Here is a 12,597-nt window from a genome sequence, read left to right on the forward strand (position 1 = left end):
TGGCATGAAAAATTAAATTGAGCATCACTCGGATATGGAGTCCCTCAGATGGGCGAAATTACACCCAAGTTATGATGGTCCATTGCACTGTTCCTGCTACCCGCAATACATACACATGTAAGGAAAAAAGAAAAGAAAAAAATGGAAATATTATATTGGAAAGCCACTATCATCATGTCATGCCTTAAAAATAGAATAACAGTGGAAGGCATGAGCATGGCACATCTAAAAATTGGGTTTGTATGGGGAAATATTGGAGCATAGCATAGCATGTACAAGAACAAAAATATCCAGCTCTCTCACCAGACTTCAATCCTTATTTTGTGTGCAATCTGATTTTTTCCGTTTAGCAGCAACTCGTGGCCGTAGCTGTATGAGCATGTAAGTAGGTAAACTTTCGTAAGCAAATGCAATATAGTAGTATGGGAGGGGGAAAATTAAAAAGCAACAATTATGTGGACTGTGTTTCAGCATGTAAACAATAACTTCCATGGAATGACGAGAGATATATGACTGCCGTGAGGGCCATAAGAGGATGATTGGCCAACAAATAGTCTATATTCAATATTTCTATAACTTCTTTTACTAGGATGCATTTTAAAAGCCTTTGCCTTTGTCCTTGTCCCTTACTAATCAAACCAATTCAAGTCTCGTTAAATTATTAACCCTAATTAGCACACAAACAGAAGTATAAACCAAGAAACGCAAACTGTCAATCAATCACCAAATATTCCTTTGACATAAATACAACAATAAAAGTTATGCAGTTGGCATACCACTTCCACATACTTCAGTTGCTTCAATACTTGTTCTGTTTCAAGCTCCTGCAGCAAATAAATAAGGGAAACGGATAAGATTCAATGAAAGATGATAATATTTGCAGTGATCAAAATAAAGGATTTAACATGATATTTTGTTTTGTGTAATTTATGATAAGAAAACAATGAGCTATAAGACCTTGTCCTAATCTATATTAATCGAATACATGCAAGGCACACAAAATACTACTCACTATACCTCTCCTACAATTTAAAATGGATTGCAGTATCAAATATTTTAAATATTATATATTTGAACATGTCTGACAAATGCTAACTGTTTCATGCTTAACATCTCAATATTATATTTTATATAAAATTTAATACTCATTGATATATTAGTTGTGATGGTATTGTGTCTTATATTTTTGCCTATATGTTGTGTCCCCTGTGTTGATTCTTCTGAATACTTGAATCTGTGTTATATTCATGCACTCCATTGAACACAACAACATTGTCTGTGCAAGAGCATATAGAGTTCTGGCCATATTCAACCAAAGTAAAAGGAATTCTTTAATCATAAACAAATTAAAATGAAATACTTCAGCATAATATTTTTATGTTCAAGCTTTGTAAAGCAAATAGGTAAAAAATGAAGAAAAAAAATGAGTTTTTCAACTCAGCATTAAAAAGTAACACCTTCATGACAAGACAATCAACAGAAAGGAGAAAGCTGAATGAAGAGTTAAATATATTTCACCTGAGGTGCAGCACAATCAGCATGAGATGGATCCCAATGGATAGCACAAAAGCACTCCCAGACATCAGTTTGAACTTCAAAAAAAGGTGCCCTGCCAAACAAAAAATATTGGCTAAATTAATGCAATTTAAGCACAAACAAGAGACTCTCTCTCACACACTACTCCTTTCTCAAGCTTTATTCATTTATCTCTTCTGTATGTGAAATAAGTAGAAAGAGTACGACGGTGCAAAGGTGATGGTGACAAGTCTAACTATTACGAAGTGGACTTTAAGCCTAACTCAACCCCATAAAACCGGCTCGTAGGGTTGAGGTTTGCACCCACTTATATACAATGAAAGGCTCTAATCTCTAGTCGATGTGGGATTTCAAACACACCCCCCTCACGCCGAGACTGCCAACTCGTGCGTGGGACTATATATTTTGGATAGTCCGATAGCGGCCCGATAGCGAGTGGCACAATAGGCCCAACACAAACACTCGCTAGGATAGGCTCGAAAATGACTCTGATACCATATTACGAAGTGGACTTTAAACCTAACTCAACCCCATAAAATCGGCTCAATGAGGTGAGGATTGCACCCACTTATATACAATGAAAGGCTCTAATCTCTAGTCGATGTGGGATCTCTCGTGCATGGGATAACATATTATGGGTGGTGGCCTGATAAACCCAACAAACACTAGCTAGGATAGGCTCGAAATGGCTCTGATACCATATTACGAAGTGGACTTTAAGCCTAACTCAACCCATAAAACCGGCTCATAGGGTTGAGGTTTGCACCCACTTATATACAATGAAAGGCTCTAATCTCTAGTCGATGTGAGATCTCCAACACTAACTATAAAGGCGTTTAGCACAACCTAACTTAAACAATTTTTCCCAGAATAAGCTGGATAAACATCTGAAACACACCACTTTAAGAAATACCTCAGCAATCTCATTGGTAGTAAAAGGGTGAGCCATTGCAATGAAATGGGCATATTTAGTCAACTATCCATCACCAATAATATTGTATCGAGCCCTATAGCACTTGCTATCGTCCAATAAAATCCAGTATTACATTGGACCACACTTGTGAGACTTGGATATGTTGAACATGGATGCACCCAGTGAACTCTATGGTAAACTTGTAAAATTACAAGTTTAAGGGTGAGTTTGTGTTTACATTAAATTTTTAAATTTGATGACTTCACCTCAGAATTGCCATTGTTCAGTGTAATTTTAAAGCCTTTCTCACTTTGAACAGTGACTCACTCCTCATGCTAAATTCCCAAAATCTCCTCTGTTGTTTGACAAATCCATCATACTATAGTCTGCAAACTCACTGGTGCTGATACTGCTGTCTGCAACCTTGTCAGATGACACTGCTGTTTGACCACTAGTACCCTGTTCATCTATGGATAATATTAATTCGAACTTAAGTTACATATGATATTTTGAAACTTACAGAAATTAAGGTATTTTCACTATGTTGATACTATGATCAAATAGGGATAGTTTTTACTTGATATTTTGTTACTAACTCCTTATGGTATGCTTGAAGTTGGCTTTTTAGTATTTCAAGTAAAGTTTCCTGGGATTAAAGTCAAGCCCCGACTCCATGGGTCCCTTTATCTCACTCAAAGCAAATAAACTGGAGATATTTTGAAAAAAAATGATATCACAGATGCCAAAACTCATTTCTTCTCCTGTGGAACCACAAACTTCAAAAAAAGGGGTTCAGCCTATATTTCTGATGCATCCGCTTGAGTTTGTAGGTGGTATTATTAAAGATAAATGTACAGGATGTTATTTTTCCCTTGCACAGGCTCTTTATTTGCGTATGTTGAACCAGTCTTGTTCCTGGCCCATTGTTAGTTGGGTTCGACTATATATAGCCAGTTTTCTATCTTGTAGGGTATAACATGATCATAATAATATGATTGCATTACATTTTAGTTATCTTTTCTCTCTCACATTGAACTTCAAGATTCGCTTAAAGTCTTAAAGTTATCTTAAATAAAAAGACTATTCTTCAAAATAATAACTTATAATATAAACCCTAAGAAACAACCTTTCATTAAGTTTGAATTGCACCATTTTACAGTCATATTTTCTTGCTTCATAACTTAAAATATTCAAAACAACAATGTTGCAGGACTTACCTGCGCCATTTTCCACATATAGTTCCATTGGCTCTGTCTATAACTGCCTGGCATTGAATCCAATTACCAATGGCACTAAGTTTAGTAGGACTTCGTGTGTTCTCTTCCTGCAGAACAGAAAAGTATTTCCATCGCTAGGAGGCTCAAATTAAAATGAAGATAAAAAAGTAAATGGGAAAACATTTACCAGTAGCCGATTGAAGTCCGAAGGATTAATTTCGAATGGTTCAGGAAGGGCATCTTCCTCACTGCAAGAAACAACAAAATGATGTTGGAAGCAACTTAATACTGAAATATGGCTAAAATATACTCCTGATGAACAATTCAGACGGATAGACACACTAAATCTAAATATGCATAATTTCACCTAAGAAAATTAAACCCATCAACCAATCAGGAGAGTAATCTCATCAACTGTTTCTATGCTACATTTGTTTTATTTTATCAAAGGATCTGTTTAAAAATGCAACGTAAAAGCTTAAGCCCCTCTGTTCTTTGCCAATGAACCTCCAAAAATAGGTAAAGAACAAGGTTTAACAAGTGTAGCAAAAGGGAAAGGCCACGGTGAAAGAAAATAACTCAAGGTAAAGTTTACTGATAAATTTATGCAGGAACTCCCATCAACATATGTATGTTGAACCATGTAAAGACTAATAAAGCCTCAATGCCTCATAGAGAAGATGTCGTGTGGCAGCTGACAAAAGAACATTCAAAGTTTGGACTGGCTCGGTCACAGATAGACAGTCTACATTTAGATATACCATTTTAGAGTGGGCCTGTGGGGCAATTTAATTATGTGGAGAAGCAAAAAACAAAGTATAGTTCCAAGGTGTAGTATTGAAGCTGAATATAGAGACATGGAAAAAGGAGTATGTGAAGCTTTGTGGTAGAAAAGGATTCTTGAGGAGCTACAATTTCAATGACTCTCCCTGTGAACTGTATTGCAGTAACAAAGCTGCCATATATACTGATTAGAAACCTGTCCAGCATGACTGATCAAGCATGTGGAAACTGATAGACATATTAGAGATATCTAGAATTACCGTTTTGTTGTATTTTATAGTTGTTAAAGTACCTAGTCAGGAAGTTTCATTTATAACTAACTTTCATCTGTATCAGACTGCTGAGTCAACAGCTAGCTAGATATAAATAGTTCTACACAGTTTCTATTCAATGAAATTAATTTATCCTCTAATACATTTTATTTTCGTTTCTCTCTGTTCTATTAAGACTGCATGCCCTTTGTTCCAATGACAAGTGCAAAATTCAAGTAAATCTAACTATCAAAATTAAAGCACTTATCCACACTCAATAGATTAATTGATCTCCAAAAGTCTAAATAATATACTTTTTCAATATTATCACTCTACTTTTATTCTAAATACATTTTTTTTTGCAGAAAATGAAGAAAAAGAAGAGAGGAAAAACCAAGTGAAGCCACCGCTTGAGCACCAAAGCATCACTCAAGCAACACATGCCAGTTGCTCTGCAAAGAAATGGTTGCTCCAGTAACCAAATAGAGCTTGAGCGATGAATGCCAATTGTGAAGCACACTAGAGGTCAAATGGACGCTCAAGCAAGGAGCCAAAAATCAGTTCAAAATTCCAAACCACAGCTCAAGCCATGAAGAAAACTGTAGAGTCAAGCAAGAAGATCGCTTGAGCGACTAATCGACACTTAAGCGATATGCACATCTTAATGAGGAAGAAAGACGTCACTCAAGTGACAGATAGGTGCCACGCAATGTGATTGAACTTACCACACAAGTAAAAGGCTTGCTCAAGTGACATGATTGATTGAGCTTACCACTCATGTAAAAGGTTCACTTAAGCAACCAATGGATGCTCAAACAAAGAATGGTGATCTGCAAGCCTATAAATAGGAGTTTAAGCCTCGCAATGGGATAGATGTGTTTTAATTACAGGATTTCGATTACACTTTTATCTCTTCTTTGCAAGAGTAACAGTTGTAGTTCTGTGTATCTGTTCTTCAAGGAAACCAAAGCAAGGAACAAATGACTAGGGAAACAACTTTGTTGTTACTCTTATGATTTCTGTTTGACTGAGCAATTTCATCTGAGAGAAAACAGCTTCAAATTGACCACCAGATAACCAACTACCATGGCCTACCTGATAGGGCTTTCCCTAGATAAGCATCTGAAGGCCATGACCACCCTCCAATGAGTGTTAGGTAGACAAACAATACCTACAACAACAAAAATGATCTCTGGTAGGTGATACTTACTACGCCAAATCGGCTATGAAGAAGATCCTTGACTAGTTGATACCTTTAGTCCTTGCCCGGTGAACAAGACACTCTATATACCTACCAGTCACTAAACGTTTGAAACCAATAATTGCATCAACAAAACCCACAAGAATAAGGGAGGCTTTCACTCAATACATCTAGGATATTCTCAAGAACTAAAGCACTTGGTATTCACAAATTGATAAGACTTTTCAGACTTTCAATGCTAAATGGGATTTTTTGGAAGGAAGTCTTATAAGGTGAAGAGAAGTATATTGTGATGAATATCTGTCGTTTAATGCATTGTATATTCTATTTCGATACCATGATTAGCTGCTTTAAATCTTATATTTGATTTCATTCAGCTAACTCTTGCAAGTTCACTTGTCTTCAAGAGGAATTTATGGACTCTCGATGAGTTTATATAATCTCAAGTTTGACAACCTTGGATAGATGTCACCATTCCACTTATGGTGACTTATATGCAATTCGGTGAAGAAGTTTTTTTTTCTACAAACCACTTAATCATTAAAATGTCTTCCAAAGTACACAAATTCAGCACCAAACACCCTACCCTTTTATATAACACTGGGATCCTAACTTCTATTCCCCTTTATCTTGGATGTTTTGCCTTTGTCCCAGACAATTAGCCTCATTACAACAAATGGACCCTAAATCCACAAATGCACCTTCATAGGGTACTCAAATCTCAAGATAAAAAAAGTTACAAATGCTACTTTACTTTACCACTATCACTCCATGGATGTAACCTTCCATGAGAACTAGCTCTATAACTCCGAAGCTGCCATTCAAAGTGAAAGGGCAAACTAGAACTCCAAGAGATAGAACCTCTTTATTCTACTAAATCCTTGAAGAATAGTTTACTACACAAAATAATAGTAAAAGCTCATATTTAAAGCAATGTAAAAAAAAACACCCACTACAGAATGCCATAGAAAATTTGGTTCCAGACATTTGTGAATAAAACAGAAGTTACCTTTTTATCGGACCTGACCAGTCAAGAACTTCTGCTTGAAATCCTTTACCAACCCGCACAGCAGTTGTATGTGGCGCAGTGTCTCTCAACATCAAAAGTATGGGATTTGCTTCACCCTTAACTGAGGTAGCTCTACATTTGCCCAATTCATTGTGGATACTTGGTTCCTTGAGATTTTTCTGCCTTTTCTTCAGACATGAATGACAAAACCACTCATCAATTGGCAATTTTTTCGACCGTGGATTGTAGCAAGACGGATGATATGCATCTTCACAGTGATCACATAAAAGCATGTTAAGTGAACTGTCTAAACGATCACATATTTTGCACGACCTGGAACAGCAGCTATTACCAGTGATGGCAGCATCTTCCCCAGAAGCCACATTATCTTCAGGAGAATATTCTCTAAGAAGTCCATGGGTTCTTAAAGTATTAATGCAGAAATCCTTTTCCGTCACTTCTTCCCTAGTGGAATCCATGACTATTACACTGGAGGAGGAGCATTCACCATTTCCATCCATTTCAGTTTCCATATCTGGCTTTGAAGAGGAGCAACTATCATTTACACTGCTAATACCTAAGTTTTTGTGGGTGCTATCCTTGGCTACTCCATCAAACAAGACTGAAGGTGTAGTAGGATTTTTAACCACTTCAATTTCATGATTTACCCGAAAACCAGCTGGCTGTTCCTCAGCTGATGATAAATGTGCAGCAGAGCTTATGGCTGAAGGGTAGTTTGCACTAGCCTGCATATTAGTTGGCTCTAGCTTGAAATTTGAGTCCCGACGAAGCTTCTTTCTCCTGTATACCATCTTAGGTTGAGGTGTAGTATTTTCCGTCATTATACTAGCAGTTGATGTCTGACCAAAGCTTGAGCAGTAAGAATCATCAGCATGACTTCTATCTTCCTCCACTGGTTCAGCTTTTCTACACCAGTCAAGAGGGTACCTATTGCATTTGAGACACACCTGCCAAGTTTCACCACTAGGCATCCGGTCACATAGAACATCTTTCCCATCATCAGATACATAACATAGACCAGCTTCAACTGAACTAAGGAGAGAAGTTTGTGTTAACATTATCACCTGAAGCAAATTCAGAAAAAATGTTGTATACTGCTACAGAGCCCCAGAGATAGAGTCGAGACAATCAAGTTTTTGTGTGTCGAATTAAAGATCATTGAGTTGTTGGAAGCATGTCCATCAATCTCATCTAGTCAACACACTAATGGCCACCTGGTTTTAAAATCACAAACAGAAGTAGGAAAAAAATATAAGAAACAGGTATAGGCAAAAACAGACATCCTATCATACATACACACTACAGACATATCTGTCTGTCTTTGGCAATAAAACAACATTGAAGCAATTTTTCAATAACTGTAAATTTGAAAGGTTCAAAATATCAGGATGAAGGCCAACAGCATCCTACAAACTAAATCAATGCCTTCTTCATAGACCTGAAAAATACATGTCAGCAGCACAACACAGTATAAACATTGCAATGAATCATATCGTATCCTACTAACACTCCACAAGATTTCACTCAACCTTTTGTAAGCCACTTAGTAGGTTGCTCTTTTCGACACACTAGCAACTAGCTCTGATACTAAATAACAAGCACCCAAACACTCGGAAAAGCCTCCCTTAAAAGTTAGCATCAAAAGCGAGAGAATGAAGAAGTAAAAAAGTCCATCGAGCAGCCACACAACTCAATGTGGATTTAAACACCTCATAATATCCAAGCCCTTGTCAAAAACCCCATTTATTTTTAAGTTCTCTAACAGATTAACCTCATGGCATACACATTAAGCCCGTAATAATTCTTTATTCACAATTCCTTCATTTATTTATATAATCAGAGAACTATTATGAAAGAAGGGAAAGATAGAAATGCAACAGGATAAGGAAACCTCAAAACTAAACAAAATTTAAAGAACAAAAAAAACCTAGAACATGATACATGTAACACAACACAAAAATCTCAGTTTATATCTACCAAAGAAAAGACCTTTTTTAAAATACCACAAGAAGTTAAGTGAACTACTTGACTCCAAATGACTCAAGAAGCAACACTTGACCAAAAAAAATTAGCATTTCTGCAAACCTCATCCACCAAACAGTACTAAATTAAGTCAAAGCCTTCCAGCATCTCTATTTATTGATTACAAAACTTCTAGAATTAACACATAATAACTTCTGATAAAGGGGAAGTCCTGAGCAAGCAGTGTAGAAACAAATAAGAAGCCCTTTCATGACTCAATTTGCACATGACAGATAAGGAGAAAAAGCAGTTAGACATATTTGAATTTTAAATAAATACTTGGTATCTATTTAATTTAGTCAGTTTAGAACAGCAACCAAAACAAAAGAATTAACCCATAAGAGCAACTGATTTTCAAGTTGGCTGGTCTTGGAAGGAAAAAATCACTGCTGAGATGAAGTGAGAATCTAGAAGTAAGATTTGCAAGAAAATAAATCTGAGGTATTAAGAGATCAAAAATTCTCTGGTCTGGATTTGGAGTGATATGGGTTGAATTCGGAAGACAAAAATGGACAGTAATTCAGAGAATTACCTATCATGCAAATTTCTGAGTAAAGATTCCCCAATACAGTAGAATTTGATGAAGAATGAATATGAACTTAGCTTTATACTTGGAGAAAGAAAAAGGAGGTTTGTGGAGGGTAAAATCACCATAAAAGAGGTATAAAATATGTATAATCTACATAGAATGCCCATATAACTGATAGTAGGCTGAAAAAATATCTCATCCAAATTATAAAATACAACTTATAAGCTCTGTATTAAGCTTTTAGATGGAGGGTATAGATAAAGAGAAGGGTGGAGGGTAACTTGCCTTGTTTAGATGTTTAAGTAACAAAAGGAGGAAGACTTACAAGTGTAGAGGAATTACATCTTCCTGTCAACCCCCCCTAATTCAAGAGGGGAAACTTTACCCCTCAAAGTCCTCCATCCATGTAAGGTTTTAAATCACATATTTCACCTCCTAGTCTCACTCCTTACCTCCCATCCAACAACAAATTTTTTGTTCTACTAGGACAAGTTTGGCTTCATGAATTAGACAACACCATTAAACTAGGTTGAGGACTCTTATAAAGTGGACTTAGACCTAACTCAACCTTACAAAACCAACTTGTAAGATGAGGATTACTCACACTTATATATTGTATTTTGACTTTGTCCCTAGTCAATGAGGGACTTTGGTTATTCCAAATAAGGACAAACTCTCAAAGAAATTATTCATCTTAAAATTCCTCTTAAAAAAATTCTCCTATGTCCTTGGTCTCTCTCTTTGACTCGCCCCCTATTTATGGGATTAAAAGCCATGCAATCTCTTCACTGATCTCTCCATTGACCTTCTTTGTACATGACCAAACCGTCTTAAACGATCTTCAATTGCCGTTTCCTCAATTAATGTCACACCAATATCTCCTTGTATAGAACCCTTTTGTATCTTGTCCTTTCTTATGTGACCACCACACATCCACCTTAAAAATCTCCCTTTTGCAACTCCCAAATTTTTCTGCTGCTGTCCCTTAAAGCCTAACCATGACTACCATAGTGTATAGTTAGATGTATAGCAATACAATAAAATTCAACTTTGAGCACAGCAACAAATTTACAATCACAAATAACTTTTTATCCCTTTCTCCATTATAGCCATTGCATTTGTATCCTGAATGTGACAACCTCATTAATTTACCCATCATTTCATATCAGTGATCCCGTATTTTTTAACTTGAAAATTTGTGGTAAGACATCTCTCATCAAACCATGGATAAAAATCAAGCCAATACAAGCAAGCATGATACATTGATACCAAATATGTATCAATTATCAAGTCCAAATCCTTCTAAAACCAAGTAATTCAAATATATAACCACTAATTACGATAAAGACAAAGTTTCCTAGAAAAAGTTACCAGCACCACATTGTATCCCCTAATTTTTTTTTCTGTACAACTTAATAATTGTCCCCTTCAAACGCAAAATGCCAGAGCACTTTCCTTCACAGGAACTAAACAAGATCTCTCCTCATCTACCTTCTCACAAAAAAAAAATACAACACACTGATCCACTCCAACCTGTTTGACAAAATATGAAGGGAGTGAACAATGGAAAATTACTTGGCAACAGGCCTGTGCTTGATAAGGTAACCTTAACTCACTAAAACATGTTAGGCAAATAAAAATGCAACTAATATTGGAAAATTGAACTTGTATACACCAAAACTTAAATTAAAAGAATTAAGAAAAAACTCCTAGTAAGTTGTGGATGAGGCCCCGACTTCCCAAAACTTAATTCATTTTTCGGTAATAAAATTGAAAAAGCGACGGATTAGGAATATGTAAAGGGGGCAAGTTGCCACCCTTGCTTGAAATAGGCCGTGAAGATAGCATAACATATAAACACGGTAACATTGAATTCATAGAAGACCACATGATAGTTTAACAATGCAAAGAAAGAATGAATCTAATAGTTCGGTAATCAATTTCAGTAATGCATTACACAAGTGCTTACTATTGCTCTCCCTGTTTCCATATAAACAAGTGACTACAAACCAGGGCAATAAAACCTTCCTTCAAGATTAAAATAAATTTCTATCTTAATCTTTATTTAATTTCTGCAAAGGGATTCACAAGAATCAAATCTTGAATCATGTTTTTGCTGATCCATGAAAATCTTTCAAAGCATAAGAAGGCGTGACTTCTTGAATTATTAGGAAGGGAAGTTAAATACTTTCATGGTTTTCCCCATATGACCAAACCTGTGGATCATTACAATTTCAACATCCTTGATGAGTAAGAAATAATTTATAAAGCTACAAGATTTTCCAAATAAAACCTTTCAATAAAAATCAATAGCCAAGGTTACTGGTTAGGGCTTGAGGGCAGAGTTAATGGTATAAGCATCTCCAATCGGGTAGAAAGCACAGGCAATTGAAAGCAAGAACAAATTAAATCTTCCTAAACCTCTCTATGAAATAACAATAAAACAGAGAATAATTTGGTGCTTTAACAATGGAAATAAATGACAAACAGTGAAAGATATGAAATGAGAGGGACGAAGCATCACCCAATCGGATCAGAAATGGTAAAGGTGTTGCATTGAGCGAATGGGTTTTAACCTTGGGTCTGTGTTTCAGTTTGAGTCTCTTGATGGATCCATGTTGTTCCAAAAACAGTGTTGTGGCTCACAGTCACAGACCATCCTTTCTCTCCATTCAATTATATTTCTATTGCTACTCTCTTCATTTAAACGCCCTGCACAATTGCACCAATTTCCTCAATTCAATTTAAACTCTCTCCTCCCAAATTTTGTTCTCTTTTTCTATTAAGGAAACTATGCTAATCATTCATGTTAACAATTTCATAAATTCAAATTATTAAACCATTACCACCAACAATTCTACAACATGCTCTTCCTTTGATTTTTAATATTAGGCCTTTTTAATCAAAAAAATATTATTCATTATTTCACATTTTTCTAAATTACATGATAATTTATTTCTTTCATTTGGATGAAAAGAACTTGACTATTATAAGAAAACATATTGACTGATTTTCTGTTTCCAAAGTATGGTTGCAATCATAAATTATGTTTTTTTTTTTATCAGCAATCATAAATTATGTAATTCCAATAAAGACCAAAGTATCTAACATTACA

The 12,597-nt window shown here is 35.7% G+C and overlaps 1 protein-coding gene across 10 annotated transcripts; it reads right to left on the minus strand.

Moving 5' to 3' along the window:
- LOC137821649 (uncharacterized) lies at nt 1-12,280 on the minus strand. Of its 10 annotated transcripts, none has more exons than XM_068626350.2 (9): nt 12,059-12,244; nt 7,996-8,145; nt 6,911-7,894; nt 3,854-3,914; nt 3,667-3,773; nt 1,519-1,609; nt 777-824; nt 304-369; nt 1-93 (listed from the first exon to the last, which is right to left on the minus strand). In XM_068626350.2, the coding sequence occupies exons 3-8, from the start codon at nt 7,750-7,752 to the stop codon at nt 310-312; spliced, it is 1,209 nt and encodes a 402-aa protein (XP_068482451.1). In that variant the 5' UTR covers nt 7,753-7,894; nt 7,996-8,145; nt 12,059-12,244; the 3' UTR covers nt 1-93; nt 304-309. The 10 variants fall into 10 exon arrangements, with proteins under 10 accessions (XP_068482451.1, XP_068482450.1, XP_068482449.1 ...); XM_068626349.1 differs by having other exon boundaries at nt 6,911-7,878; nt 12,007-12,234; XM_068626348.1 differs by having other exon boundaries at nt 12,007-12,228.
- Nucleotides 12,281-12,597: the final 317 nt, after the last annotated feature.

The sequence above is a fragment of the Phaseolus vulgaris genome, chromosome 9 (assembly GCF_051622355.1).
Source record: "Phaseolus vulgaris cultivar YP4 chromosome 9, ASM5162235v1, whole genome shotgun sequence".
NCBI classification, from domain to species: Eukaryota; Viridiplantae; Streptophyta; class Magnoliopsida; order Fabales; family Fabaceae; genus Phaseolus; species Phaseolus vulgaris.